This window comes from Ciconia boyciana, chromosome 18 (genome assembly GCF_034638445.1).
Source record: "Ciconia boyciana chromosome 18, ASM3463844v1, whole genome shotgun sequence".
NCBI classification, from domain to species: Eukaryota; Metazoa; Chordata; class Aves; order Ciconiiformes; family Ciconiidae; genus Ciconia; species Ciconia boyciana.
Genome location: NC_132951.1, coordinates 6,169,570 through 6,197,458, shown reverse-complemented (window position 1 = coordinate 6,197,458; position 27,889 = coordinate 6,169,570). Strand labels below are relative to the sequence as shown.

At 59.7% G+C, this 27,889-nt stretch overlaps 1 protein-coding gene across 1 annotated transcript; it reads left to right on the top strand.

Annotated features, from left to right (window-relative positions):
• ASS1 (argininosuccinate synthase 1) lies at positions 1–26,156 on the top strand. Its single transcript, XM_072883113.1, has 14 exons — positions 1–108; positions 568–636; positions 926–1,114; positions 3,941–3,997; positions 4,485–4,559; positions 7,837–7,907; positions 8,297–8,327; positions 12,097–12,187; positions 13,990–14,074; positions 15,256–15,320; positions 19,443–19,574; positions 23,612–23,768; positions 25,397–25,462; positions 25,982–26,156. Exons 1-14 carry the CDS (start codon positions 1–3, stop codon positions 26,034–26,036), a joined length of 1,251 nt encoding a protein of 416 aa, XP_072739214.1. The 3' UTR covers positions 26,037–26,156.
• Positions 26,157–27,889: the final 1,733 nt, after the last annotated feature.

Sequence of the window (27,889 nt, the reverse complement as noted above, 5' to 3'; positions counted from 1 at the left end):
ATGGCTCAGCCCAAGGGCATGGTGGTCCTTGCCTACAGCGGGGGCCTCGACACCTCCTGCATCCTGGTGTGGCTGAAGGAGCAGGGCTACGACGTTGTCGCCTACCTGGTGAGCCCCGCGCCGAGCCCTGCCTCATGGACCCTGTCCCTGGGGGCTGGGGGTGGAGGGAGCTCTGGGCCATGGGTCTGGGGACCTGGGGTGGGTGACGGGGATCCTGGCATGTGTGTGGCCACGGCGGTGACCCCGCTCTCGCTGGTTAACCATTGCCCAGCCCGGGTGCTGCTCTGCTGAGCTGCCAGCCCTGTGCGGCACAGCCTGTCCCTGCCAGCAAATGACCCTCTGCTAATGAGGGCAGTGCATCAGGGCAGAGCCAAGGGCTTGGCAGAGGAAGGCATGGCCCCGAGGTATGCTGTCTTAGGGGGCAACCCCCTGCCTATCCTGGGTGGTCTCAAGCCCAGCCAGCACAGGCTCTGCTGTGCCTCACATGGTACCCCATGCTGGGCTGGGCTTGTGCTAGGTTTTGTGGTCTCCTTTCAAACTCAATCTTGGGTTTTTTCCCCCTTCCAGGCCAACATCGGGCAGAAGGAAGATTTTGAGGCAGCACGAAAGAAAGCGCTGGCACTGGGGGCCAAGAAGGTAACAGCGTCCCTCCCTCCGGGTGCCCGGGGGGCTCTGAGCTCCCCCTGCTCCCTGCCGTGGGGCTGAGCCGTGGGGCCTCGCCCACCCCACGGCTGGGGCCACCATGGGGAGGGGGCAGCACCAGTGAGGAATCCCTTTTCCGGAGGTTTTGCACCAAAGCCTTTTAGCAGTGTCTAGCAAAGGGGAGGTGACGGGACGCTTTGCCGTGCCATCCCCAAAGCCCCAGAGGAGCGGGATCCCCCCGCTCAGCCACCCTCCCGTCACGAGGCTCCCTCCCTCCCGGCAGGTTTACATTGAGGACATCAGCAGGGAGTTTGTGGAGGAGTTCATCTGGCCAGCGGTGCAGGCCAACGCTCTCTATGAGGACCGGTACCTGCTGGGCACGGCACTGGCACGGCCCTGCATCGCCCGCAAGCTGGTGGAGATCGCCCAGAGGGAGGGAGCCCAGTTCGTCGCCCACGGGGCCACCGGCAAGGTGAGGGAGGACGGGGGCACCGGAGTGGGGAAGGCATGGGATGCTTGGGGGGACCCAGTCAGTCCCTTAGCCAAGCTGCAGGTGCCAGGAGGGGTGCACAGGGCATTTTATGGGTGCTCTGCGGGGAAGTGTTTTGACACTTCCTTCTCGCTTCTGGGATTTCTGTGCCAAATTTCGGTTCCCTCTCGCCATCGGGAAGGCTCAGGTCACAGCCGAACCCCCTGCTTTGGGCAGCAGCTTTCTAAAAGCTGCTACAGGCAGAGGCTGCCCAGGCCGGGACCCGGCTGGGGCTGAGCCAGCACCGCCCGGGGCGTTTGGGGGCACCCCGGGCAGGGTGGGGCTGTCCCCATCCCTGTCCCCATCCCTGTCCCCATCCCCTGCCGTCCCCGTCGCCTCCGGCTGCAGGGAGGACCCTTTGCCGCTAGAGGCAGCCAGAGACCGTGGAAAGGATGCTCGGGGCCGGTCCCTGCCCGGAGAGGGGGAAATCCTCCACGGGGAACGTGGCACCTGCGTGATGTGACCGTGGGCCACCCCCTGGCACCTCCAGCCCCTGCCCGCACGCTGCCCAGCCGGGTGCGGGGACACCCGGGGCAGGGTGACGCTGTCACCAGAGGCCACAAGCCCAGCTGGTCCCAGTTGCGGCTCTGTGGGGCCCTTGGGTGCTGTGCATTGCACCCAGGACCTGCCGGATGCCTCCTCCTCCCCGTCCTGCAGGGACCCGAAGCACAGATCGTGCCCGTCTTGGCCCGGGGCAAAGGCGAGGTGCCCACCTGGAGTGGTCTCAGTGCAAGGGGCTGGGTTTGGGGGGCTGGGTTTGGGGGTCCCCGGCTGTGGCGGAGGACCCTGCTAGAAAGGGGATGTTGGATGCAGCCAGGGGATAGCCAAGGGGTTTGCTGGCACCAGGGAGATGGGGCAGAGAGGCAGCCGTGAGGCTGGGGGGCTTCGTGGCTGAAATAACTCTTGCCCCTGCTGTGATGGGTTCTCTGCACCCTTTCCCTGTCCATCTCGCCCGTCCCCAGCAGCCTCCTCTTGAAAGCCCCTGCTCGAGGGTGCCCTGGAGTAACGCAGCCCCAGCGTGACAACGTCCCCTCCGCTCCTGGGTACCACCAGCACCAGCCGTCCCCGCTCGCAGGGGCACCCTCGGCTGCTCCCCAGGCTCTGCCTGCTCCCCAAGCCATTAAGCCGCGGGCGCAGACAGGGACCGACCGCGGGTAACTCGACCCGGCTGCACATCGTCCCTGGCCGCGGCGTCTTAAATGCGGGCCATCTGCGGTGTCCCCGCTGCTGGAGCAGATGGACTTGTTTTGGGCCTGTAAGGGAAATGAGTGCTTTGGTGGATGTACTCGCCTGCGTGTAATAGTCCTTGGGGATTTCCCAGCCCGGCCTTAAATGTATCCTCCAGGCTGGGGCCAAGAGGAGGGGAGGGGGGTCCTTACGCCCCTTGGTGCTGGTGGAAAATAGGCTTTGGTGAGCGCTATTCCCTTGGAAGTGCTAATAACTCCCAGGCTTGCTCCTTGCCCCTTCCCTACTACCTGGCCTCATTAGTGGGACTTCATCAGCACAGGCCAATTAAGATAAAGGGAGGTTCAGAGCGATTTAATTATGAGCTGCTGCATCCTCCTGGACACTGTGGTCTTCCTCCCCCCTCACCCTCTCCCTCCATGTGTCTTCTGATGTTTGCGGGGGGGGAAAATACCCAAACCTGGGTTTCCACTAGTTCAGTTTTTCTGAGTCTTAACGCAGGGGAGAGCATGGCTCTTGGGTGGCCCCGGGGTCAGCTGGGCTCCCTCGGAGCCAGGTGAATAAGCAGCATCAGGGTTTTGATTACTCGGTGCCCAATCTATCAGGAGCACTGGGAAAGGTGGTTTGGGTTCAAACCAGCCATGGAGAGGGACCAGGAGTGACCCTGCAGGACAGAGCCAGCCCAGGTCCTGGCATCCATTACCCCCCTCCCACCGCCCTCCGTGCTGGGGGAAAGGAAGAGGTAGATGGGTCCTCAGCCTCAGGCTTTGATTTTCCAGTGAAAATTGCCAGCAATCCCATCCCAGTGGCGTTACTGGGAAAACAGATGCGACTCCCCTCTTGCACAGAGAGCCTTGGTCTATGAAGTCCCGGCTAGCGTCAGCAGACGTCCCTCCTGGCTGGTGGCTCTCGCAGGGATTTGCAAATGCCCCGCTCGGCCGAGGGTCTCCCAAGCCACAGGCTGGGATGCTTTTCCCAGTAGACATAGGACAAGTGGCTGTCCTGTGTTGGCTGCAGCCGAGACCCTGAGATATGGCCCCTGTAGCTCTCTGCTGGGGGGATTTTGGTCCCGTCCCATCCCTGCGCAGGGAGAGCAGCCGGGAGCAGGGAAACGGTGGGTCCTTGCCCAGCATGCCTGAGGTCTCCAGCATTGCAAGGGGAGCTGCTCCTGTAGCCAAGCAGCGTCTCAGAGGCTGCACACGTGTGTGCCATCACACACGTGTGCGCTGCCGCACACGTGCTCTCCCAGCACCCAACAGCCCCTGAGCCTCCCAGCTCCCTGGATGAAGCCGTGGGGCTGTAGCACAGCCAGGAGCTGCTGTTTTGTCATCTGCACTTTTAATCCTCCTTCCTTTTTTCTTTTTTTTTTAACAGTTCCCACCAATTTTGCAGTTTCTTTCCCCAAATCCAAACCTGCAGCCCTGCCAGGCCATGCTCCTCTCCCGGGGATGCTGTATGGCCCTGGGCAAGCTGGTCCGGGGACGAGGCCCCGTCCCCCATCAGTGGGATCGGGGTAGGGGACACCCACCTCCCAGCCCGCCCTGGTGTGGGTTGACCCCTCAGCATCTCCCATTCGTGTTTCAGGGCAACGACCAGGTTCGGTTCGAGCTCACCTGCTACGCCCTGTGTCCTAAGATCAAGGTAAGGCACCCAAAATTGTCCCCTGGGGCCCCACTGCCAGGCTCCTCACCCCCTCCCCAGCTGATGGGGAATTTTGTTTTAACATCGATGCGAGCGGTCGTGCCTCGCTGTAACAAGCTGCCAGCTGCACAAAGCGACGTTTTGGCATTTGAGGGGGCTGTAATGATCCTTAATTTGACCTATTTTTACCCCAAACACCACGAGGCCGTGGAGGAAACAGTACCAAGGCAGCTGCCAGATAATCGATGCTGCCTGTTTCCCCCTTGCATCCAGCGCCTTGTTAGGGTCAGGGGTTTGGGTTACTCCACCCTCCCGCAGGGAGATTAAATTTCGTCTGGGGGACCAACACCCCACGGGTCCCGGCTCCAGGGGGCTGCCAGGAGCCCTCTCCTGGGGGGAGCCCAGGGGGGTGCCAAGGGGCAAAGGGGGCCCAGGGGCTGCAAGGGGGCCGGGGGCTTCTCATCTCATGCTCCTGCCCTCCCGCCAGGTCCTCGCGCCGTGGAGGCTGCCCGAGTTTTACCAGCGCTTCCCCGGGCGCCGCGAGCTGATGGACTATGCCAAGGTAGGAGCCGACGTGGGGCGGCCGCGGGATGCTCGGGGCGGCCGCGGGATGCTCACCGTAGCTTGGCGGGTGACAGCAGCAACCCTGCACGACATCCCTGCAGCACCATGCTGGAGCCTTCTGGTTGGGGGTTTTTTTTCTTTCCCCTCTATTTTTTTTTCTCTCCTTCCTTTCTAAAAGCCCCATAATTACCTGGCTATTAATTGTAACCCGCTTTCCAAGGAAACGGGTCCCAGCTCCCTGACTTGCCTAACAGACAAAGCAAATACGTTCGCCTTTGTTGTCCCTTCCTTTTTGAAGTACAAGTTGCAATAAAACATATTAGAAGTTTTGCATCAGGTTTTTACGTGCCCACCAGGGTACCTTTCTTTTTTAGTGACTTCATGGAAATGCTTGACAACTCGGCTCAATCAATCAAAAGGGAAAAGGCAGCTCTGTGCATAAACCAGAAAATTGCTTCAGTTTTTAAATAGCTGCCGTCGAAGCTGCCTGGGTAATCTCTGGGAAGGCGAGGTGCAGAGCCGGAGGGATGCAGAGCGGGGCGAGGAGCCCTCCGAGCCCATTAGGGCCGCCGAGAGCGGTGTGTTGAGGATTGTGTTTGCCATCTGCTGTTGTATTATGAAGGGGCAAGTTTACGAGAGCTTTCCATATGTTGCCAAACAAATTGTCAAATAGGGGAGTTATTAAGAGTGCCGTGGTTTTATTATATGGAAAATGGAACATGTGTTTTGGGTTTGGGGGTTTTGTTTGGGTGGGGGTTTTTTTGTTTGGAAGGGGGGAAAAAAGGAAATTAAATGGATTGGGGCCCCATTCGAAGAGGAGAGGTTGGGGTTGAGGGTTTGTAGTGCCTCTCGGTCTCTGGTTATGTTTGGTATTAAAAAAAAAAGGGGGTTCCCTTCTTTTTCGGGCTCAGGAGAGGGAGATGCGTGGCCAGGTCCTTTCAGTGCTTAGATGTGCTCGCCTCAGCGCTCGGGGAGTTACAACGCGATGATGTTTGGGGCTCAGTCGCTGCCGGGGAAAGTGGGGATCTGTGCCGCCGTGGCACAGCTCTTGCCGTAGATTTGCTGCCCAGGTGCTGGAGCCAACCTTGCTCCAGCAGCTGCTTCGTCCCTGCAACCGGCCGAGGGTGAAACACCTTGATGAGCAAGGTGAAGCTCTCCTGGATGCTGCTCCAGGATGAACCACCGCCTTGGGCAGAGCCAGGCAGGATGGAGCTCGTCGGGGCTGTGCCCTGAAAGTGAGATCTCTCCTCGGTCGCGGCATGTTTGGCCCTGGCCGAGGATGCCTGGGCTCGGCGGTTGTTGGTACGTGGGTCTGGACTGGGAGGATCCCCTTTGAAGTGATAACGTGGGGCGAGGATGGGCTGGGGAGCACGGGCTTCCCCGGCTGCCAGGAGGAGGCAGAGGGAGGAGAGGGCTGGCTGGCAAAATAAAGCAACTGGGGCTCACGGCTCGCAATCGTGGGTATTTGGGTCTGAAAGATACGTTTATACATCCCGGGGGAGACGGGTGTGGCTGATGGCACGGGGAGAGCCCATCGGAGGACACGGCCTCCCAGCCCCACGCTGCTGAGTGTGGCCCATCAGGGTAAACAGCACTCAGCATTAATTGCTTGGCTTTAATTACCTAAGGTGAAACCTCCTCTGCCAACATCCACGAGGGCGCTGGGATGAGGACAAGGGGATGGGTGCTGATGGGAGCATGGTCTGACCCCAGGCGGGGCTGAGGGCTGTCCCCCAGCCCTCGGTCTCCCCTGGCATTATTTGGGGGGGCTTTGGGGGGTTGGGAGGCACCTGCAGCTCCATCCATCCGAGGAACGGGACAGGGAGAGGCATCTTCTCGCTCTTTCCTGGAGAAGCCAGGTTATCCCCAGCACTTGCACCCAGCAGGCAGCGTTTTGCCCTCCCAGCAAGCCCAAGCTTGTGTTTTGAAGCCTGTGTGAAGCGTAGCCATGCCCTGCCTGCTCTCCCCCGAGGTCTGCGGGCAGGAGAGCACCCCGTGCCCAGCAGCCCTGCAGAGGGGCCTGCGTTGAGGAGGAGAAGGCTGCCCAGCACCCAATTCCAAAGCCTGGGATGGGGGTCCTGGGGGGGGTCCCACACTGGAAGTGTGCTTTGGGACCAGCGAACCAGGACCCATGAGCCCGGGACAATGTTCCCCTGGGAGCAGGGCTGAGTTAGTCCCTCCACAGCCTTAGGAGGTATCTCAGGACCCTGCTGTGATCTCAGGTGATGCATTGAGGATGGTGATTTAACAAGCACAAGTGCTTCCTTCCGCTCTTCCTGGCAAACAAGGAGCCTCTGCTCAGCCCCTGCTGCTCTCCTCCTGGCCAAGTCTGAGGTCCCTGCTGTGGTGCCACCGAAATGGCAGAGCCGCCTGCCAATGCATGGGCTGTACGAACGTGCCAAGGCACGGTAGGAACCCACAGCCACCGCCACCTCCAGCCCTGGCTCTCTGTAGCCATCCTGCAGCCGGGACGTTGTGGCTCGGCATGCCGGCAGGGTGGGCAACGTCCCCGCTGGCTCCGGTTGTTAGCTCGCCGCCGTCGCCTCTCCCGCTAATTCCCCTGCGTATTCACCTCGTCTTCACAGGCAATTTCCCCCATTGAAATGTCAGCGGATAATTGAGCACGCTGCTGACCTTGTTAGGGAGCTGGGCTCGGCGCTGTGCGCTGCACCAGGGAGGCAGCCGGTGCGGGGCCGAGCATCCCTGGGCACGGTGCTCTCGGGATGCCTGGACTCGGGGGAATGCCTGCCACCCCGTGTGCCATGTCTGCATCGCCACGTGTTTGCACGAGGCTCTGGGGACGCGTGTGCTGTCTTCTCGTGGCAGAGCATCAGCCCTGCTTAGGCTGGAGAGCATCCTGTGGTTTTGGGGATTTCTGTCCCCATGTCACCTCCCCTTGATGAGGAGCTAAGCCGAGGGGAATGCACCATCCTGGCGCTGGACCTAGAAAAAGCATACAACGTCTGTGCCGACGTCTCCATCATTGGGTTCATGGGGTGCTCTGGGGCTCCATCTCAGCTCGTGGCAGGGCTGCGGCAGCCGTTCTCCTCCCAGCTGCACCATGTCCCTGATGTCCCCATCAAGGTTGCCCTCGTGGTGGGAGCTGATGTTGTCCAGGGTCAGGGACACAGATGTCCATCTTGCTCCTTGCCGCCTTGCTGGTGGCCGTGGGTTGTGCCTTTGCACTGTCGGGGCTGATCCTGGCAGGAGCCGGTGCTGCCGGGGGCTGGCTCTCCCCGTGGGCTCGCTCAGCGCCGCTCCTCTTCTCTCTGCAGAAACATGGGATCCCGGTGCCTGTGACGCCCCAGACGCCCTGGAGCATGGATGAAAACCTCATGCACATCAGGTGAGGGGCCGGATGGGCAGGGAGCTCCCATCGCGTGAGGACCCAAAGCCTGGGGCCCAGGTCTCCCCATCCTGCATGGTCAGGACATGGTCTTCCCATCTCCAGAGTCCCAGGCTGCCCCACCACATGCTGGCCAAGGGTGACCCCAAAACCTCCAACCTCCCTTTCTGCCCAGTTGTCCATGTTCCATACGGCCGTATCCATATCCAGAGCTCTCCCAAGCCTGGTGCTCCTCGCAGGGTTGCTGCTAAAAGCCCCTGGAGATCCATAACACGTATTTACACCCATCCTCATGGGGTGGTGGGAGTGGGGGGGTCGTCGCGGCGGCTTTTGGGATTGCAGGTTGCAGGTGCTGCAGTGACTTCTCTCTCCTCCCCTGCCTGCCGCAGCTACGAAGCCGGGATCCTGGAGAACCCCAAGGTAATCGATCACGGCTGCCCGGCTGGCGTGGCAGCCACAGGGCTGAGGGTGTCTTGTGTGTTTGCAGCCTAATTGGAAATTTCACGGCAGGCCGTGTACGGCAGGGAGGCCCTGCCGCCCGCCCCGGCCCCTCCGCCTCTCCCGGCACGTTAATTGCTGCCGGCGTGAATAGGGGAAGGGACCGTTTCAGGGTGACACCGGACGGGACAATGTCACAGGGCAGCAATAAAGGAGCAATTAGACAGATGAGGCGCTGGTGGGAGAGCGGGAGCTGGTGGTGGGTGACGGAGGTCCGGGCTGGCCCCTGCAGCTCGGGTCCCCTGCCTGTGCCTGCAGCTCACCCAGCCCTCCTCGCTTTCCCACCCCCACCATCTGGGGGGAAAAATGGGTAAAACCTCCCCTTGCGCGGGGTGGTGCTCGGAGACCCCGGGGGCACCCGTGGGACCGATGGAGCCAAGAGCCCGGTGGCGGCGGGTGCTGCGGCCGGTGAGCGCAGCGCATCGCTCCGGAGGCGTGGGTCCGGCCCCGGCTGCCTCCGAATAGTGCTCGCGGTCCGGCTGCTGCTGGCCCCTGCCTGCACCGTTCATGCTCCAGCAGGTCAGGACGCTCGGTGGCCACTTAAACTATCCATCAGCGCTAATGAGACAATCCGGGGAGAGGAGGGGGAGCAGGCAGAGAGGGAGAGGAGCTGGCTGGAGCGCGGCGGCCAGCGGCCGGCTGACTGCGGCTGGGCTGGCGCGTGCCTCCGACGGGGCCGTGAGGAAGAGGAAGGTGGAGAGGGGGTCCCGCTCCCCCTTCGGTGCCCTCCGGAGGGGGATCTGCAGGTCGGGCTTGGCAAGGCCGGGCCCTCGGGAGGGGTCTCCTCCTCCAGGGGAGCGGTTGGCACAGGGATGGGTTTTCATACCTCTAGCTGGAGCTAGCAAGGGACAGACCCGCTCCCTTCCTGGTGCACCCACCCTGACCCACCCCACGGCACCCAGCACCTCTCCCCCTGGGGAAGATCCCCGGTCCCGAGGCTCCGCCAAGCCCGCTTCCTTCCCAAAGCCAGCTTGGAAAATGGGGCCAGTTTAGCAGAGAACCGAGCAGCCGCCCCATCCCCAAGCATCCTCCGCTTGGGCACCTCTCCTTCTGCCAGCACCGGGAGGTGGCTCCCGGGGCGCGGGGCCACCGCTGTCCCCTTCCCCGGCCGGGGAAGCGGTGCCGGGCACCAGGGCGGCCGCGGCAGGATCCGGGGTGCCAGGCACGGCGGGGTCCCCTCCCCAAGCCCCCGGGACCTGCCAAACGCAGGGATTTGAAAGCAGATGGTTGAGCTATTTTCTGCCTCTGTGAGGCCCGATTGAAGGGCAATGAGGCAGCTAATGCGGAGAAAGATAGAAATTTACTTGCTTTAACTTCATATGGCACTCTGAAAGAGTTCATTCAGTCCCGGGCACAACAATATCAGCCGGATGAATAAACCATTTGCGGCATCGATAGCTCTGCATCATGGTTTACTTCATGGACCATTTGCTTCCAATTTCTTCTCTTCTTGCCCCGTTTTTCTTGCTTCTTTCTTCCCCCCTCCCTCTCTCCCTTTCCCCACACTCTTCCTTTTTTTTTTTTTCCCCTTTTTTTTTTCCTCTCTCCCCTTTAAAGATGACATTGCAGGACTAGCCCCCCTGCGGGGAGGGATAAATAGGAGGCATTGATACACTGCAACAAACTATTTGTCATTTGAACTGTGCTTTTAGGAGAGAGAATAAAAAGAGGACAGACTCGTACCGTAATGATGGAATGCAAGCCAAATGTCACTTTTATTTCTATTTAGTTATTTTATTTAATAGGGGTTTTCATAGTTGGCTCGGAAAATTGGAAACTACCTGACTTTGACTTCCAATGTTTAGTAAAGAGTTTTTAATACTTTCCAGTATTTTTTCCCCTCCCACCCCCCCATCTTTCCTTTTGAACTCAAAGTTTTTCATCATCTCTCGCGGGTTTGTCTAGTTAATAAGTGTGATCAGGGCTGGGAAAGGCCAGACGATGTAAAATTGAAATCCGCAGCCCGTGTAATTTGTGCGTGTGCGCGCGCGGGGGGCACGGGGGAGGCGCGTGTGCGAGCGCCTCTTGTTTAAAACAAGGGAAAGAGGCAAAAATGAGATAAAATGGGAACCCGAGGGTGGTTTTGCTGGAGCATGTGCTGGGGCAGTTATGTCAGTGTTCCCAGGACTTGGCCGCGGTTGCTGCCGGGACGTGCGCCCCGGGGTTTGGGGTGAGGCGAGGGGGGTCCCCCGGTGTGGAGGGGGCGGCAGGGATGCTCACAGCCAGGCGGGCTGCCCTTGGGTGCTGGCAGTGATGGGGCTTTGCTATTTATTGGACCAAAAAAAAAGAGGACATTTTCACTAAAAGGCTTATTTCCAATCTTTAAAAATTTTAGATGAAAACTTCTGCAGAGAAATTACTTTTCCTTTAAAAAAAAAAGCTTAAAAATTTTATTAAAGCAATCCCTTTTGCTTTTTTTTTTTTTTCAACTTGCTTTCTACCTTGTCCTTTTTTCCTCACTGGAAAGGAAGAGGAAAAGCGAGCAGGAGAAAAGTTGGGGTTTAAAAAGGAGAGGAGAAGCGGGGGGAGCGTGGCCAGGCTGCAGGTGGGTGGTGCAGGCAGGGCCCCGGGTGCAGGCAGGGCCCCGCTGCCCAGGGATGCCCAGAGCTCCAGCTCTCACCAGCCGGGTTTTGTGTGGAAATACCAGTTTACCACCACTTAAAACATTTGCAGGAGCGGCTCAGTTTGGAGAAACTCCACCCGAGCTGCTTGCACAGGGGGTTTTAGGTTGCTGGGACCCCTCAGCTGGAGCCTCCTTTGCAATGTTCCCTCCAACGTCGGCCAAGGACAGCTTTGGCCCAGCCCTGCTCTGCAGTTCGCTTGCTTGGCGCTGCCTGCTTTTCCACCGCTCTGTGCCTCAGTTTCCCTCCCTCCGCCTCCTGGAGCTGTGGCTGCGTGGGGGGTCCCTTTAGAGACAGGATTTTGCAAACACCGGTCTGAAAGTGTTTTGGGGCCAGTGCACGCAGCCGCATCGTGCATGAGTGCCGAGGGGGCACGCGAAATTGCAAAGCATTTGCTCTCCGGGATGGAAAGCTTTTTTTTATTATAATTTTTCCCCCTCCTCTTCTGGCACGCGCTTCAATTGCAGCAATTCATCGTTGGCGCCCGAGCCTCCGGTGGCCTGGCTCTGACGGAGATAAGATGCCTCTTTCCTATAAATCTAGAAAAAAAAATATACATAAAGGTTGATGTGCTCTGAAATGGGTTTTTGCTTTGTTCCTCTATTTTCCCCCGTGTGTATTAACCCCAGGGACACCATGAAAGAGCCGGTGCGCCTGGAGCACCTGCTGGGGTCAGGCCTCCTCATTAGTTTTTTCGGTCAGCGCCGAATAAGCCCGGCCGTGGCGCGGGGACGTGCGGGCGCCCGCTCTGCCGCTCGCTGCCGTCGTCCCGCTTTTCCCTGCCTGGCTGGTGTCTCTGCAGCCATCCCGCCTCCAGCTGCGGGGGCGTTGGAGGAAAAGATGAGATCAAGTTGAGGGGAAAAATTGGCTGATTCTTCCAACCCCTTTGTTCCCAGGGCCCCGGTAAGCACCGGTGCTGTGCCGTGCCGGCCCCACGCTTTGGGATGGGGTACGCCGGGGATGGGGGATGCACATCAGGGATGGGGGATGCACGCTGGGGTCAGGGCTGCCGGCAGTGTTGGCCATGCCAATGCCACTGACTCTCCCTCTTCTCTCCCCTCCCCGGGCAGAATCAGGCCCCCCCTGGGCTCTACACGAAGACCCGCGATCCGGCCACCTCTCCCGACACCCCGGACGTGCTGGAGATCGAGTTTGAGCGGGGTAAGCGCCTCCTCCCAGCCGGCCCCTCGCGCTTCTGCCCCTCGAAACCGAACCCTGCTCCCCAGCCAGGACCAGGGGCTGCAGACAGCCGGGAGACCCCTGGGGCCGGGGCAGGCGGGGTGAGCCCCGACTCGTGGCGTCAGGGCTTGGAACAGTGCTTGCAGCACATTGGGGCTCTTCGAGGTGTGCAGAGGGTCTGGGTACGTCTTGGGGGGCTTGCTGGGACCCCCCTGAGAGTGGAGAGGGGTCTGAGCCCCCACCCCAGGCATCGAGGTGCAGTGGGTACGGGGTCCCTCTCCCGCAGGGTGGCACGCAGGTGGCCCTGGGGACGCGCAGGTGGCCCTGGCCAGTGTCACAGCTGGGGAGATGCTCCAGCAGGATTTGGCCAGCAGTGCTATCAGCATCGCACGGAGGAGACAGGGACACCCCATCCCATCCTGGGGGGGACGCACAGTGGGGCCCAGCCCCGGAGCCGTCACCTGGAGAGGGGACACGGGGCAGCATCTCCCACCTCCGCCAGCCATGGGCATCCCTGTGCCACCATCCTGGCAGCAGCAGCGAGCCCAGCCCGGGCTGGGGAGACCCCGCTCAGAGGGGGCACCCCCTCCCCACCACCCCCCCGCCGCCAGCATCCCTGCTCCATTATAATGATCCCCCTGCAAGGAGCAGCCCCCCTCCCAGCGGCCCATTCAGCCCCTAGTTAATTTATTTGAAGTTTTAATCTAATTATTAACTATTTTAAAGGCTAAGCAGCTTTCGCCAACAACGGCCCCGACAACGTCGGCTCTCCGCCGAGCGGACCCCGGCCAATACCCCGGTGGAGGATGCGAATAGAAAGAGCCGGGGCGAGGGGAGGGCGCGGAGGGGGGGGCCGCACCGAGAAGCAGCTTAAGGTTCATTATTGCCGCGAGTTACATTTAATAGCAATTTACAACTGAGTTTATAAAACCCTGGAAAATAGGGGGTTTGGGGGGGGGAGCTGACAGCCCCCATCACTAGACAGGGCTCTTGCGGGCGCCTCCGTAATAAAGACTAGAAAGGGAGGCATTGAGGCTGATTGGCAACTGATAGTGCGTTAAATGGTAATGAGGAGGGCAGATGGAGGGGGGATTAGCCTCCAACTCCGCACCGCTTTTCTTTGTGGGCCCCGCAGCCCCCTTGTCAGCTTCCTAATACATTTATTGCTCATTTCACACCGCTAAAGAAAAATGCCTCTTTCTATTCAGCAAACCCCCCCCCCCGCCCGCCCCGCTCCTGCCCAGCGCCCTTAAAAAAAATTTAAGGGAAAAAGGGGGGGGGGGAAAAGTGCAATAATTAATTCATGGCGGGGAGCACCCCGCCGCGGGGTGCGTGTGCGTGCGTGTGCGAGCAGCCGTGCCCCGGTGTGGGGGTCCCCCCCAGACAGCCCCTGCGCTGGCAGGGTGGGGGACACATTTGTCAGCCCCCCCTGGCAGGGGCTGGTGGGACAGAAGGTGCTGCGCCGTAAGACAATTGCCGAGCGTGAAATTCAATTAGTTAAGGGCCTGGTTGCAATTTCACAGGCCCTAAAAAAGAGAGAGGGAGAGGAGAGGGGAAAGGGAGGGGGGGGACGTTTTTATGGCCTTTTTTATTTATTTCTTTCGCTTCTCTCCCGAGGTGGGTCCCCCTCCCCTCGCCTCCTCCCCGCACCAGCTTGGATATGCCTTTTTAAGAAGTTATTTAGAGTTCATATCTGTCACATCTATTTAACACCCATGGGGTGATGTTCCGGGGGGATCCTGACACCGGCTGATCCTCCCCGTCCTCCCTCCCCGCCTCCGCAGGTGTCCCCGTGAAGGTCACCAACGCCGGGGACGGAGCCACTCATTGCTCGGCGCTGGAGCTCTTCGTGTACCTGAACGACATCGCGTGAGTGCCACGTTGTCCCCTGCCACCTGCCCGCTGGCTGGCAGCAGGGATGAGGGCAGGGTCCCCAGGGTGGGGTGGAAGCAGGATGCTCGCAGCAGGCACATCCCGATGAGCCAAGGGATGGTGGTCAGCGGTGTGAGGATGGGATGGTCCCAGTTGGGTCCCAGTTGGGTCCTAGTTGGGTCCTAATTGTGCCATTCATGCCAGCAGGCAGAGCTGGGCGCCGAAGCCAGGAGCACGGGGGTATTTAAGGGTTCCCTGTGCAGGAGAAGGGCTAAGAAGTCTCATTAACGCCCTCTGCATTTCCCGCCCGCCCCAGCCGCACGGCTGGGTGAGGGCTGCCCTGCCCACGGCGGGGGGCTCAGCCCTGGGCCACCCCTTGCCTGCCCGGCACCCTTTGCCCCTGCTCCCAGCTCAGCCCTGGACCCCCAGCTCCTGCGGCCGAGGGGGCATTGCCTCGCCCCGCCTGCCCGAGGGGGCTCAGTGTCCCTTTTGGGTGGAGAGTTGGCTTTTTTGGGGCACGGAGATGTGCTGGCTGGGTCCGTTGCCCTCTACTCCTCCTACCCCCGCAGCAGCCGCTCCTTTGGGGTTTTCTGCCCCAGGCCACCCCTTGCCCGGTTTCTGCTGCCGCCGGGGCAGAGCCATCCCCAGGGCCTTGCCCAAAAATACAGCAGCACCCATGAGGGCACCCGCTCCTCCCACCCCGCGCCAAGTGCCACCCAGTCCCCAGCCACCCTCCTTTGTGCCTCTGCCTTTATCTCCCCGCTGCTGAATGGGAATGAACTTTTCCATGTAGTTCTCTTTTTGAATGTTAATTAAGTAGTTTTAAAATGACTTCGGCCATCGGGAATACAGCTGCCGTGTGTGCTGTCGCCTTGCCTGGTTTATTTTCCAGTGGCCCAAGTGCCACAGCTGCCTGCGGCACTGCCAGCCCCAGCAGCGAGCGAGGATGGAGAGGCTGGTGGCACAGCAAAGAGGAGGGGAAAAGGAGAGAAAATCCATCTCCTTGTCACCCGTCCTATCCGGGTGTCACTACCAATGGTCACCAGTGCTGCTCAGGGGCTGCCCACGCTGTCATTTGGGGTTTGCCCCCCGTTGTCCCCCCCCTCAACCCACCTCTGACGGCCGCCTGCGTCCCGCTGCGGGGCTGGGGCTGCTGCAACCTCCCTTCTCCTCCACAGGGGCAAGCACGGCGTCGGGCGCATCGACATCGTGGAGAACCGCTTCATTGGGATGAAGTCCAGAGGTGAGCAGCCACCGGCCGGCGGTGCTGTCCCTGCCCTAAAAACAGCAAAAAAAGAAGGGAAAACCCTGGCAGGACGTGGTGGATGCTCAGCATCGCCGGGGTGCTCTGGCTCAGGCCGTGCCAGTAGCCCTCAAACACTCCCTTTTCATCAGCTTTTGCCCGAGATTTCCCTGTGACAGGCGGTTCTCCCTGGTCTCTAATGAAGGCAGCTGCCCGCTCGCTGCCGGTGCCCCTGTTTGCCCCAGCCCTGGGGTCCCAGTGCCACTGGAGACCCTGGGTCTGGGTGAGATCTGTCCCCAGTGGGAAAAAATGCCAGCTGTGGGCTTGCCGTGGGAAGATGCTCATGGGAGGTCCTGGAGAGTGCAAGGCTGTATAATGCAGGTACAAAGCGCAGGAGGCTGATGCAAGTCACTGAGGCTTTTTTTAAAGCCAATTCTTTGATTTATCTATGCGTTTTTGAGGCTGTGACTCTTAGTATTGATCATCCATTAGGATCAGCTTCATTGGAAATCTCTGGAGGCAGCGAGCTGCCCCGTGCAGAACTAAGTAACGAGAGGGCTTATAATCATTTCCCATCTCCTTGCCCCTGCTCTTTTGTTTTAAATCTCGTTACTACCTAATTAGACGCTCCCTTTCCTTAAACTTGCCCTTCGTGCAGGGCATCAGCAAGTATTTTGATAAGACTCACCCCACGGTCTCGCTCCCCACTGCTGGGCACCGGCCCCTTTGCAAGAGCATCAGCCACGAAAGGCGAGAAACAAAACCCCAGATCATTTGATCTGAGTTTGAATAATTGAATTAAAACCAAAAGAAGGAAAAAAAACCCAAACCCCAAACCACACACACCAGCCTGCACATTTGCATGCAGGATGCTGAGTAATTTGTCAAAATCTATTTTATTTTTTTAAGAGCCACTGACACGCTCTAGTGACCCTTCCAGCATTTAATAATTTCTCTAAACCCCATTTAACTGTCATGTCTGTCTCCTGCGTGACATTGCCAAGCGATCGCTGCCGTGTTTGTGCGCCGGCAGACGCGGGAGGACCGGGCTTTCTGGGGACAGCGGGGCTGCGTGTGCCTCGGGGACAAGACCTTGGCAGCGGGTTTTCCCCCTTGCTTGGAGCAGGATCCTGCCCCTAGTTTTGCTCCTTGGGATTAGTAGAAACCTCTCCGAAATCTGCTCTGAGAGATGCTCTGCAGGAGAGATGGCGAGCTGGGACGGGAGGGGGCTGCCGGTACCTGCCTCCCCCCGGGGGTTTTGGGGTGCAGGGCAGCTCGGGGTGGCCCCACCACCACTCTGCAGGAGCATTTTGGACCCCAAATGGGGTTAGGGTCAACGGGGCAGGAGACGGGACTTGGGCTTGCAGGCGGGAGGAGATGATCCCTTAAACCCCAGCAGTGTGCGGCGGCCCCGGTGTCTCTTTGCTCCCACCATCTTGGGGGTCCTCGGGGCAGCACAGGGACCCCTTCACCCAGGGACCCCCGCTCTGCAGGGGAAACTGAGGCACGGGCAGTCAGCAGCACAGCAAGAGCCCTCCACAGCCACGGAGGTGGCAGCGAAGGCTCCCTCCAAGGTGCCTCCTCTTCCTCACCTCCTGGACCCGGAGAGTTGAGGAAGAGAAAAATTCGTTTGCATTGATTTTTACTAAGCTCCTAATTGAACTTCGTTAAGGCCTAATGGGCGAGGGGCGAGCTGAGCATGCCCGCACCAGCCTTTTAAGCCCTATTAACTCGATTTTGCCATATTTGTTTTAGTGGGAGGAGGGTGGGTAATTAGGGGGTGCTGGGGAGCAGCGCTGCAGCCGGCCGGGGGGGCCACGGCTCGGCCGGGGGCTCTTGGCTGCGAGCAGGAGCCCGGCCCTGCCTCTCCCGCCTTTTCACATCCTCATTATCAAATTATCTTTTTAACTCCAAAGGGGGGCTAATTAAGTGAAGTAAATGAAATCAGTGGGGAGGAAGTGGGAAGGAGGGGATGGCCGCTGCCAGAAGAGCCGAGCGCTGCCTTCGGCTGGGGCTTTTCCTCCTTCCTTTTCCCTTTTCCTCCCCTGGATGTGCTGAGCACATGGAAGAGGAAAGCGGAAAACTCCTTCCCTTCCATGAACCCACACCAGGCCACGCTCAGCATCAGCCCGTGGGCAGCATCTTCCCATGGGCAGCGTCGCCCTCCCCTTCCCCTCGGGAAGCCACCGCATCCCGTCCTGTCCCACGGATGCTGTCGGGAGTGACAGCCCGCACTCAGCACAGCAAAATTGCTCGGATGGAGGTGAACTGACAGCCGAGGTTACAAATTAGAAAATTTTAAGCAGCGGCAGCTGTCTCCTGGGCTGCCCCCCCATGCTGCCCCCCCCCGCTCCGGTCCCCCCCTTCCCCAGCAGTAATTACGGGGTGATTGAAGCTTCGCCAGGCTGCAGTGCTGACACCTCTATCTTTTTCCTGTAAACACGGGGAGATGAAAATAGACACTTGGAGACGCTGCGAGTGTCACTTTGAAGGTGTCTCTTGTCTCCTCGGTGGCAAGGCTGGGAGTGCCGCTGTCAGCTCCCCCCCCGCCCCGGCTGTCACACTCTGGTCCCCAGTCCTCTAGCGTCAGGTCGAACGGGATGGGCAGGGGTGCAGACAGACGGGCAGGAGGTGGGGGTCAAGACACGAGCCCAAACCTTCGATCAGCCCAAATTGGCTTTGACACCTCCGAAGGGGAAGGAGAGGGGATATTAATTGTGTCAACTTTGCGGTTGGGAGCTGGAGAGGGCATACAGCAGCCCTCTGTGCCCCTGTGCCACCGCCATGCCCATGTGGATGGCTGGTTTTTGGTGTTAACTCGGCTGTCTCCCCCCGCAGCCCGGTGGGGATGGGTGGTCGGTGAGCACCCCGTGACGTGGCCCCGGGGACCAGGCTGCACCATGGCTGGGGTGGCCTGAGAGGAGGAGGTGGCTCTCCTTTGGGACGCAGACCCGTCCCGTGCCTGTAGGATGCTGAGATCACAGACCCTGGTAGGGATGAGGTTTGATGGAAGTGGCCTGGGCTGCCATGGTAGACAGGGCTCCTGCCGCGTCCATGGGACCTGTGGCCACCCCGGAACGGGACCTGGCTTGAGCCTGTGCCACACTCCAGGGCACTGAGCAGGCAGAGCCTGGCACAGGTTTGAGCCCCCATGACAGCCCCATGGGCTCCTCTCACCCGCTCTCAGGGCTGGGGCTGGTTGGGGACACGTCCTCTTCAGCTGGGACGGTTTCCTATGGGGTTTCTTTGTGTGCCAGCAAAACCCAACGTGTGTGTGGTACCCTTCACCATTCCTATGGCCATGCCATAGCACAGATGCCCGGCGTTGGGAGGGGACAGGGACATGCTGGTGGAGCAGCCCTGGCCACGGGCAGGTTGCAGCCCTGCCCGCAGCGTGTTCGCTGCCGGACTAGCTCAGCATTTCCCCCACTGGCTTTCTACCCGCATCCAACCTGGAGCGGAGCATCGCATGGCCACCCTCATATTTAAACACCAAGTAAACACGTTATGCGGCAAATAAGCCCCGAGTGGCTGGAACAAAGGGAGCAGCTCGCCCGCAGCGTTAGCCCCCATCGCCAAAATAATTAAGCATCCCTCCATCCCCAGGCCTCGTGCAATGGGGGGCAGGCGGGAAAGGACCGGAGGGGGGGCCCTGCCAGCCCCGAATGAGGTTGTTCTCCCAGCCCCCGGGTAGCCTCATTGCTTCGCAGCGGATGCGCGGGGCTCCTTCTCGCCAGCCGAGGGGAGAGGAGGGTATTTCAGGCCCTCCGCTCCCCGTGCCTGTGCCCCGCGTCGTTCCTTTAATTACAGGTTTTCAGCCGCAGACCGTTGGGCATGGATCGGTGGGGGGATCGGTTCCCAAACCCTGTCATTTAGCCTCGTCAGAGTGCCTCTTCAAAGAGGGGAATCTAGAAATTTTCTCCGCAAGGTGCGGAGTGGACTGTCTCGGCCCCAGCATGAATATAATGACAGATGCATTTTACAGCAAGCTGGGACTGAATGCGCTCGACCACAGCTCCTTCTGTCAGCCAAATCATTATTTTTTGTCATTTGCTGACAGTTTTGGTCTCATTCGTTTCTCTCTCTTTTTCTGCTTTTCCCCCTGCCTGGAAAAATGGCTAGGTATCTATGAGACCCCAGCGGGAACGATCCTATACCATGCGCATTTAGATATCGAGGCCTTCACTATGGACCGGGAAGTACGGAAAATCAAGCAGGGGCTCGCCTTGAAATTCTCCGAGCTGGTGTACAACGGTACGTACGGTCCTTCAGCCCGGCCCTGCCGCCACAGCATTCTCACAGCTCTCTTCATCCTCCTCCCTCGTTGCTACCGGAGGCTGCAGGTCCCGCTGGTACATGCACTCAGGGCTGTAAAATTCAGGTGTGGATTTTGAGGCTACTCATGGGGGAAGAGGTGGGTTTGCTCGTGCTGAGGGCTGAGCTTGACCCCGCGCTCTGCCTGCTTTCATGCGCAAGGGGCTCCATGCCTGCCTTCAGCAGGCGATGCCACCTTCCATGAGGGCTTGCTGGTGGGGGATGCTCCCAGCATCTCTCCCAGCCACCGCTTCGTCCTATCCAACACATTCGGATGTCTCACAGGCTGTAATTCACTGTCCCTTCATGTCCCCCCCGTATCGCTTTTCCCCAGCTCTCCCCTCTGACGCCCTCCATCTCTCCGCCTGCCCTCGCCCCACAGGGACCGGAGCACATATGGGGCACAGGAGCACCCAAGCTCCTGGCACGGCCGTCCCCGCGGTGGGGTTTGAAGCCGGAGACCCCTCCCCGTGCACTGGCGGGGGGAAGCACAGGGGTGCGTGGCACGGGGGGCTCTCGAGGCTGGGTGGCCCTGGCCAGGGGGGGTCCGGGGGTTGCGGGAGGGGACAGGAGGGTCCTGGCCGTGCTATGCGGTGTGCAGCCCACACAGGGGCACTGCCGGTTGTGGCTTTGCCGGGGGCTGCAGGAGGGGCTTCCAGCCGCTCCCAGCGCAGCCGGGCCTGGGCCAGTTCAGCGCTGCCCGGGGTGGGCTGGGAGCCCTACGGGACAAGGGGACGCTGGCTTGCACCCACAGTTAGGGACAGACATAAAGCCCTTTGCCCTTCCTCCTGTGATGCGCCCAGCGGCTCCGGCTCGGGTCCGCTCAGCCACCCACGTGGGCTGAGTTTGAGGGGTCTCAGCTCAGTCCCCCCGCGCTGCTGGGGACAGCCTGCTACGGGCCATGAGGCTGCTGCCCCTGGGGCGGCGGGAATGGCAGTCCCGGGAGGGGACATCGGCCCTGCCCTGGGGTCTGCTCCGTGGACCAAACCCCACTCAGTTGCTGGTGCTAAGTTGAAGGAAGCAGGATTAGCCCAAAATGTCGTAGGTGTGCTCGAAACCCCACTGCCCACAGCAGGCACCTTCTACATGGCTCCAAGCACAGCGGTGTGTCCCCATGCCCCAGCTCTTCTCCATCCCCATCCCCAGTTCAGAGCTGGCGTCCCTGGAGTCCCCACACCGTGGAGATTTCCTACCCCTCGGCCAAACAACACTTTTATCATTCACGTCCTGATTTCTCAGCCTCCCGGTTCCTCCTCCCATCCCTTTTCAGGCATTGCTCTCTAACTGCGAGGACTGGGATGATCCCCATGGGATCTTCCATGAGAAGATCCCCTGGAAATAACCTGACTCCAGGAGCTCAGGCTTTGGGCAGCAGCAGGTCCAGCAGGACTGGGTCGGGCTGTCTTCTCCCCTGCAGTTTTTGATGTGGGGACAGTGCCTGTCCCCTCCGAGGACATTCCCTCCTGCGTCTTCCTCGGCAATTGCATTTAATGCCTGAGCCCCTTTGCTGCTTAAACTGTATTTTAGGGCCCCAGCGGGGCAAGAGCTGCTGGGGCCGCAGAATTCTCGATTACCTTCCCCTTGAATCACAGCCCCTGCCTTAGTTCACTCGCTGATGCCACTCCTGCCTCTGGCTATTTTTATTAGACTTTGTCCTGGGCTGCCTTTATTTTGACTTTTTTTTTTTTTTTAGTTGAAGCATAAACCTGCTTGTTTATTTCTAACCACTCGCTTGTTGTGAAGCCACCAAAGAGCCGCTCGGGGAATCGTGGTCTCGCTTCTCCCTCCCCACCTCTCCCAGGTGAAGGCTGCTGTTTCCCCGGCTCCAGATGCTGAATCCCTGGGGATTTTCAGCCTGGCCCTGGGCTTTCCTGGCAGCCGAGCCCAAACCCAAGGAACAACCCCAACGGGGTGCAAACAGCACCCGCGGGTCCCCCCGCCAGAGGCCAGGCTTTCAAGCTCACCTTCCTTTAACACCTCATTATTGCAACTAGTCCCTGATTTTAGGAGAATTAGTGTTTATCTTCCCCCCGTCCCCATTGATCCCATTGTGGAGGGGTGGCTTTGAAGCCAGCTCCCGTCCCGGCAGGTACGGCCAGGTGCGGAAATGCCATTGTCCCCCTGCCCGCGCCGTGATTAGGGCAGGACGGTGGTTACAGGGCAGGAAGGTCATTAAGGGGGATCGCTTCCAGTGGGGAATGTGTCTGCAGTGGGGGGCGAGGAGGGGGGATGCTTCCTCGCACCTGGAGTCGGGATTTAAGTAGCTGGTTATTATTTTAATGTGTCTCGGGTTTATTTTTACGGGGATGCAACACTCCTACATCAATGCTGATGTTTGACGGGTTGTACCTGGAGGGCGGTTACCAAAAAGCGGGGTGTATTTGCGTGGAGCTGAGGTCCCTGCCTGCACGGCAGTGCCGATTGCAGGGAAGGGGTGCCCGAACCCCCCGGCTGTGCCGCGGTGGGGTGGCCAAGGGGGTCTGGGTCAGGGTATGGTTTTGGTGCTGAGAGGCTGCAGGGCTTTGATGCTGTGCCTCAGAGCAGGGCTACGCAGATCCCAGGGACAAGGCTGCAGGATACGGCCCCGCTCGGGGCCCGGCGAGGCCAAACAACAAAAGAAATTGTTTGTTTCTTTAATGGCTTCGGCCCCAGAGCCCAGCTGGGAAGGGAAAGGTGAGAGGGCACCGGTGTGCGAGCGGAGGGCGATGGGAGAGATAAAACCTGGGGATGACCGGAGGGTGGTGAATGGGCTCTTTCTCTCTCCTCCTCTATCTCCCTCTCCATCTCCCAGGCTTTATTCCAGGTCTCCGAGGGCTCCCCGGCTAATTACCCCGCTTAGGGACAGGAGGGGGCACGGGGACAGCAGGCAGGGCCACGGCCCCTCCGTGCGCCCACGGTGGCCCCGGTGGATGGCAACGCCGACGGCTGCTCCCGCACGATGCATTTTGGGGGGCCACGGTGCGAACGCACATCACCCCAACGCCCAGCCCAAGCTTCAGCCCGGCTGCCGGGGGCTGGGGGTGCCGGGGGGCTGCCGAGCCGGCCGGAGCTGGGGCAGGAGGGGGAGGCGCTTGCCATGGCCGTGGTTAGATGGAGCTTTGGGTGGCTGCTGGCACCGGTTCCCCGCGTCCCACCAGCCCCTCACTCCGGGGGTGCGGGGGGAACAAGTTAAACCGTGAGTGGAGACCGGGGGAGCGCAGCGGCCCTAGGAAGGGCCGGGGAGGTGAGCCCACCCAGGGCTGCCGCAGCGTCTGTGCCCCAGCGTGCGGCCCGATACGGCCCCGGGGTCAGCCCCAGCCGTGTTACTGGGGGGAGCGCTCTGCTCCGCATCCCGCCGGGACGGGACGTGGGAGCAGGCTGGGGGGGCCGCCCCGCTGCAACCCCCATCACCGGGGGGGGTTTCCCTTCCCAGGGCTGCCCGGGGGGGAAGCGTTGCTGTGGGGGCTGCGTCCCCCTGAGCAGAGCCCTCGGTCGGGGCTGACCCTTCGGGGCCGATCCCTGCCCTGCCTGTCCCAGGGGAGAGCAGCGCGTCCCCATGCCAGGGGGCTGGGAGCTGGTCACCCCCCGGATTCTGTGTCCGTCTGTCTGTCTCCACCTGACCCTCCCGAGATGCTGATTTTTGAGTGGCGGTTTCATAATAACTTAACGAAGCTTTTAATTTCCATGAGGGCCCCCTACCCAGAGGAGTTGGAAGGAGAATGGCCCTGCTGCCTCTTCTCCAGCAGCTGGTTCCAGCTTCCTCTCCCGGGTGGGGACCCGAGGGCCACCAAGGGGAAGGGACACCCGTGGGGTCTCCATCACTCAGAGCTGAACCTGGGTGTCCTGGCACCTCTCCCAGTCCCGTGACCACATCCTGTTCCTTGTAAATTATTAGGGTCTGCCTTGCAGGATGTAGCCTGGGCAGACCACCCTGCATGGGCACCCCGGGGCACCCCGGCCTCCCCCATGCCCCCGCTGACGCTGCCTCCTGCCTGCAGGCTTCTGGCACAGCCCCGAGTGCGAGTTCCTCCGGCAGTGCATCGGGCGATCGCAGGAGGTGGTGGTGGGCACCGTGCGCCTCTCCGTCTTCAAGGGCCAGGTCTACGTCCTGGGCAGGGAGTCACCGCGGTCGCTGTACAACGAGGAGCTGGTGAGGTGAGCGGGGTTTGGGGGCCAGGGTGGGCAGCGAGCACCCCATCCCATCCCATCCCATCCCATCCCACCCCATCTCATCCCATCCCATCCCATCCCATCCCACCTCATCCCATCCCATCCCATCCCACCTCATCCCATCCCATCCCATCCCACCCCATCCCACCCCATCCCACCCCACCCCATCCCACTCTGTCCTGTCTCATCCCTCCCAATCCTGTCCCACTCCATCCCGTCCCATCCCGTCCCATCCCTGGTGACACCAGGGACAGTGTCCTCCCAGCCAAGTGCCTGGCTGAAGCACGAGCCCTGTTTTCAAGTCAATATTTTTTTTTTCCTCCGGCTTTTCCTTTTTCTTCACGTTGTTTTCTCTCTCGCTCGCTCCCCCCCCCAGCCCTCCCTCAACCCCTTTCAATCTCTCTAAACACTTTATAAGCCATAAATACACCCGAATGAGTTTAGATCAGTCGGAGTAAATGTCAAATTATCTTCTCTCTTTCTCTTCTCTGGCTTTTTTTCCCCCTTTCCCTCCCCCTCAAAATCAACAGCTCCTAATAATCCGTCCCAACCCTTCATTATGCTTCGCGCTCTCACTTGGAGAGATTAAATGAATAAAGTATTAAAAAAAAAAAAAAAAAAAAGAGGGAAGAAAAAAAAGGAGGATGGAGGGGGGTGGGACGGAGGAAAAAGAGAGAGGGAGAGAAAAGCAGGGGCACTTATTCTCCCTGCGTCTCCAACCATTTTCCTTTTCTTTTTGATTTCTACATCGCTGGTTTGAAAGCCTTTGAGTGACAGCGTCACAGGAACCCGAGAGAAAGCTGTGAGAGGCAGAGCTGTGTGGAAATGCCTCTGCACAGTAGGTAGAAAGTAACATAATTATAGAGCAGGTCAGAACCACTCGAATGAGCAAAAATAAAAGCACAGAGGTTTTTCTGTAGCCCGTCAGGGGAGGTAAAATCATTGTAAACTCTTTCTTTTTTTTTTTTTTTTTCTTCTTTATTTCCCCCCCTTCCTCCTTTAAGGTTTGCGGTTTCTGGGAAATGAGCCGTGTGTTTTGGGGATGTAGGAAACCATTGGAGTTGGGATTCGGTGGGTGGCTGCTGCCTTTGGGGAGGGGGATGCGATCGGCATTGTACCGAGGCACCGGCCACCGCAGCCGTAAACCCACCGGTGCCGGGGGTGTCCTCCAGCACCGCGGCCCTGCCTGCGGCAACGTCCCCTGCCCCGGAGCCGGGGCAATGTCCCTGCCTGGCATGGGACAGCCATACCCAGGGGACGGCTCTGGGGCAGGGCAAGCAGCCCCGCTTGATGCAAGAGCACAGGGAGGAAGGGTGATGATGCACACGAGGGACCATGGAGGGGAATTTGGGGCTGCATCTCCAGCAGGGCCCCGGGGACAGCCACTGGGGTGGCCCTGCTGCTCCCGAGGCCATGCGTTCCTTCCCGGGGGGCTGGCGGGGACCCTGCCCTGAGCCCCCCGCAGCCGCCGGCAGCCGAGGAGGGGCGGCAGCGGGCACCGGCCTGGGGGAGCAGCCGGCTCCGGGGTCACCTGCATCCTCTCCCTTCCCAAAAGGCAGCCCCAAGCCCCCCCGGGCCCCCCCATCCCGGTGACGGTGCCTTTCTCTCCGCAGCATGAACGTGCAAGGGGACTACGAGCCCGCCGACGCCACCGGCTTCATCAACATCAACTCGCTGAGGTCTGCGGGGTTGAGGGGGGACCCTCCCCGGGGGGAAGCCCCCAGCACCCCCGGGGCTCTTCCCCTTCCCAGCTCGGGCTCTAGGGGTGCACCGAGGCCACCCCCCAAGCCCCCACCGACCGCTGGGGTGCAACCAGCCCCCCCCAGCACCAGCCCTGCCTAATTACAGCCTTCCCCAGCACAGCCGGTCGTTATTTTACTTATTTCTCAGGCCCTGCCATACTTCCCCCCCCGCCCCCCAACTCCAGGGCTGTAAAACGCTGCATTTACATAATGGGCTCTTAATTTTTCCATTGCCTGTTAACTGCTTTGTTCTCCCCATCCGCCATGTCCCCCTACCCCTCTAAGATAAATTAATTACATTATCTAGTGGAAAAAAAAAAATAATTAAACTGTACAGGCCTTAACAAATGCCTGCTCTTCACGCCCCCTCATTCTGTTTAAATTAATTGAAAGGAAATGTGTGTTATTACTGTTAATTTACAATTAATTTTTTTTTTTTTTAAATCTGGTTTCCAGGCTGAAGGAATATCATCGTCTCCAGAGCAAGGTCACCGTAAAGCAGGATGAATAGCAATCAATCGCACGCGAGCCTCCTGCTCCCCTTTCTAATTTCTCTAAGAACTAGCACTAATTGTGGTGGTAATTTGTAATTGTAACTCGTCTCCCCGGAGTCACGGCGGAGGTGATGGCTTTGTTACGGGGCGGCAAGTGAAATGCAATCATTAAAAAAAGGTGGTTGGCCGGAGGAGAAGTGGGGAAAGAAATAAAAACCCAGCCACGCGCTGGGTCCGCTCATTGAGAGCCGGGCTTTATTCTTGCCTTGTTTGTTTGCTCTTCTGGCCCAGCGCTTCCCCAAGCCGGGCTTTGTGAAATTTGTAATGGATTAAGTGCCTCTGAAGGACGTGGGGGCATTTGTCGGTACCTTGTTGTGAAGGTGGGAAGCAGGGGACATAGCCCCGCGCGGTGCCGGTCTGGAGGGGCGAGCTGGGTGGCGGGGATGGGTTGAGAGGATTTGAGCCTTCCTCTTTTGTCTTTGTTTTAGTGCGTTTTAAGAGCAGACCTGGGGCTCGTTGAAAAGGAAAAACCGAGGGAAATATCCTCTGACGGTGTTGCGGGAGGCAAGGAGAGGAGCGCTTGCTCGGGGCTGGGCAGCGGGTGTCTCTCCCATCGTGCTTGGGCAGGTTGCGGGTCCCTCTGTCCCCGGGGCTCAGGCTGCAGCACTCAGCCGGGATGCGGGGACGGCTCGGTGGGGGAGACCTGCTCCAAAACGTACGGTAGAAGCAGGAGGAAAGAAAGAAAACACTTTCTAACCCATGCAAACGCCCAGGATGTGCTGCTGCTCCGCACCGCCAAGGATGGGGAAGGTCCCAGTTTGGGATGTCCCCATGGTGTGTGTCCCCAGGCCAGCAGCAGAGATGCTCTCTGGGGGCTGGGAGCGATGCACCCCCCATGCCGCATCCTGCGGTGCCCGGCACGGCTGCGGGGCACCGGGCAGCCCCATCCAGTGGCTTTCCCACCCATTTGGGGAGCAAAAGCAGAGCTGCCACCAGAAAGGGGAATGTTTTTGCAGCCCCTGGGGGACAGCCAGGCCCAGTGGCCATTTGGGGATGTCCAGGCGTGCCCTGCCCACCCCGCTGCCGAGCCGGCAAGTGTGACAAGCTCTGACATCACAGCTGGGAAAATAACATGTTATTTTCCCAGCTTGGATGTGACTTTCCCTGCTATTACTGGCAGCGACCATCTTGGGAGGAGAAAGCAGTGGAGGGCTGTCAGGCGAGGGGAGAGAAATGGTTTTCTGGGTTAGTGGAGCCTGTCTGACCCCCGTGGGGTGCGGGGAGGGGGGATGCTGCATGGGGCCACCCCGTTGCCTATATCCATTGCTTCCAGCAGCAAGTCCATGCAGAAAGTGCAGCTACACGTGGGGGTCCTGCATGAGCAGTGTCCCGGAGCCCCCGCAGTGGTGGTGGTGGTCAGCTGGGTTGTGCTGCTGAGCCCACCCCAGCATGGGTGCCCGGCGCCGAGCCAGCCCTGTTCCTCCCACAGCAGCCCCCTCCCACACGGGGGAAAGGGCTTGAAACCTCATCAGCAGCCAGCTCCTAGGGGCATCATCCAAAAAAACAAGATGGGAGCAGAGCTGCTGCCCTCCCGCACGCTGGGGAAGGATGCTGTGCTGGTGCATGGGACAACAGGCAGCCCTGTAAGCTGTGAGCGTTACCTCCCCTGCCTGCCCGCCCGTCCTCGGCAGTGACACAGCTTGGCCATGGCAGAGGTTTCCACTGGCAAAGTGGAGTTTGAAAGAACTTGGTGCAATGAGAAGCTGATGTCTCTTTTGGGGGGAAAAACAAAAAAAAAAAGGTGTCACAGCAGAAGCTTCTTGTGCCCAAATGCTTGAGAAATGCCAGACGTGCTCGGGGAGGGCTCATC